The following is a 2,500-nucleotide window of genomic DNA, read 5'->3' on the forward strand; positions in this document are numbered from 1 at the left end:
AATAAGGGGAGAATGTTTTTCGACAGACAAATCATTGATGTAAAGTAAAAAATAGTAAAGGGCTCAAGATGGAACCCTGTGGAACTCCAAAAATAATTCTTGATTTCTTAGATGAGTAGCCGTTGGAGGAAACAAATTGCTCTGTTAGATAGTTGATAAACCATTTAAGAGCAATAATATCGTGCACTCCATATCTATTAAGCTTGGAGATAAGAATATTATGCTTGACGGTATCAAAAGCGTTGCTTAAATCTAGAAAGACCCCAACTCTGTTCTGACTCAGCCCCTCCCTTGTGTCCCCCCCCCTCCCCCCTTTGTCCCCCCCTCCCTTGTGTCCCCCCCCTCCCTTGTGTCCCCCTCCCCCCCACCTCCCTTGTCCCCCCCTCCCCCTCTCCCTTGTCCCCCCCCCCCTCCCTTGTCCCCCCTCCCAGAAGCCCCCCCTGTGGCCTGCAGTGCCCCGGGCGCCCCCTGGGTGTGTGTGTCGGAGCCCGAGCGCGGCGTGACTCCTCCCCCAGGACCCCAGGCTCCTCCCCCAGGACCCCTGGCCGTCCCGAGGATCGCCCTGACCTCCCCTGTCTCCCCTGGCCCCTCCCACCCCCACACCCACCCCCCACCACCACCTCCACCCAGACGGAGACTCCGCGGAAGGCGACTATGACGACGGGCCGGAATACCTGGCCATCGGTAACCTGGGGCAACGCAGCAGTCGCAGCAATCGCCATGACAACGGCGACTCCTCCTCCCGGAGCTCCTCCTCCTCCACGGGCACAGGCAGCGACCAGGAGGGTGGTGACCACACCCCCCAGGCCCTGCTGGCCCCGCCCCCTCCAGGGGGGATGATGACTGGCTCCCTGGCCGTGGCTCCGCCCCCTCCGAGACGCTCCTCCTTCTCGGAGGGCCAGAAGGGGCGGGGCCGCAGCCGGGGTCACGTGAGGTCGCTGTCGGACACGGGGCTCAACCTCAAACACAGGACAAGGTGAGGGAGGGGGAGAAGGAGGAGGGGGGGGAGGGTGTGGGTGTGTGTGTGTGTGTGTTAGTTAGTGTGAGCTGTCGGACACAGGGCTTGACCTCAAACACAGACAAAGAGAGGGAGGCGGGAGGAGGGGGAGGGGGTGTGTGAGTGGGGGGGTGGGTGGGTGGGGGTGGGTCTGATGTGAGTGTGTGTGAGAGTGTGTGTGAGTGTGTGTGAGACAGTGAGTGGGTGGGTGTGTGAAGGAATGTGTGAGACGTTGCGTGAGCATGTGAGCTACGTGTGTGTGTGTGTGTGTGTGTGGGGTGGGGGGTGTGTGTGGGGTGGGGTGTGTGTGTGTGTGTGTGTGTGTGTGTGTGTGTGTGTGTGTGTGTGTGTGTGTGTGGGGTGGGGGGTGTGTGTGGGGGGTGTGTGTGTGTGTGTGTGGGGGGGGGGGGTGGTGGTGCTGCTTTCTTGGTGTGTTTCCTGTGCTGCTCTTGATGCACAACTGCCTCTATAACCTGTCTGACACTGTTCTTACTGCTAACCTCTCTCTCTCTCTCTGCTTTGGGGTATAATCTCTCTCTCTCCCTTTCCCCTTCTCTCTCTCCCCCTCTCTCTCTCTCTCTCTCTCTCTCTCTCTCTCTCTCTCTCTCTCTCTCTCTCTCTCTCTTTTCCCCTGTTTCTCTGCGTGAAGGAGGGGGCCACAGGAAAATCACCATTATAATAGAGGAACCCGCCGCAGGTTGGCAGTGCAGTTCATCTGCGCTCCATCTCTCTCTCTCTTTCTTTCTCTCCCCCATAACTCCCTTCTCCTTCTCTCCCTCCTGCATGCTAACACATCCTCTCTCCCCCCCCCCCTCCTCATCTGTGGTCTTGCATTCGGTTCCTCCTTCCTGCCGTCGGCCATCTTGGTTTCTCTTTGTTGTTGTTTGTTATGTTTTGCTTTCGGTCAGACCGAGGTCATGACCCCCGCCCGCAACCATGGAAACCAACTCATGACTGGTTGTTTATTTGGTTGTTGTTGTTGTTGTTGTTTTTGTTGCACGCCGTTTTCATTACGTTGTGATGTCATTGCTCCGTTCATTGAAGACATCATACTCATTGTTTTTATCAACTATTTTAATAGTTTCCCTTTCTCTGCAGTTGCGTTCTGAGGTAACATTAACGTTAGCTAAGCATCTGAATGTTAAGCCCAATTTATACTTCTGCGTTGAATTTACGCGCGGCTACGCCGTAGCCTACGCAAGGGCTCTCCCAATTTATAGTTCTGCGTTGGTCGGTGTGCTCATAGCGACATAATAGCGATTTTTTTTGTTATGCTTGTTGGAAAGAACATTTCTATAATGCATTGAAATTACATTAAACTAAGATCATAAGATGGTTATCATCATTTTTCAAATCTTTATTAATAAGTAATTACAGAAAAAGTAAATGACATTTCTGTCATGGCTTCCGCATTTCGGCCTACGAGAGAGTCTGAATCATGTCGGAATCATGTGCTACCAAGCGGACCAATCACAGTGCTTACGGTCTGCGTAGGTGTGCCGC

The 2,500-nt window shown here is 54.3% G+C and overlaps 1 protein-coding gene across 1 annotated transcript in view; it reads left to right on the forward strand.

Moving 5' to 3' along the window:
• rubcn (rubicon autophagy regulator) overlaps nt 1-2,500 on the forward strand; it is a 30,504-nt gene that overhangs the window by 11,820 nt on the left and 16,184 nt on the right. The window contains 5 exon segments of the mRNA XM_080530030.1: nt 112-115; nt 432-629; nt 631-971; nt 973-976; nt 1,647-1,706. Coding sequence (XP_080386156.1) covers nt 112-115; nt 432-629; nt 631-971; nt 973-976; nt 1,647-1,706 — 607 coding nt within the window.

This window comes from Nansenia antarctica (genome assembly GCF_963989245.1).
Source record: "Nansenia antarctica genome assembly, chromosome: 1".
NCBI lineage: Eukaryota > Metazoa > Chordata > Actinopteri > Argentiniformes > Microstomatidae > Nansenia > Nansenia antarctica.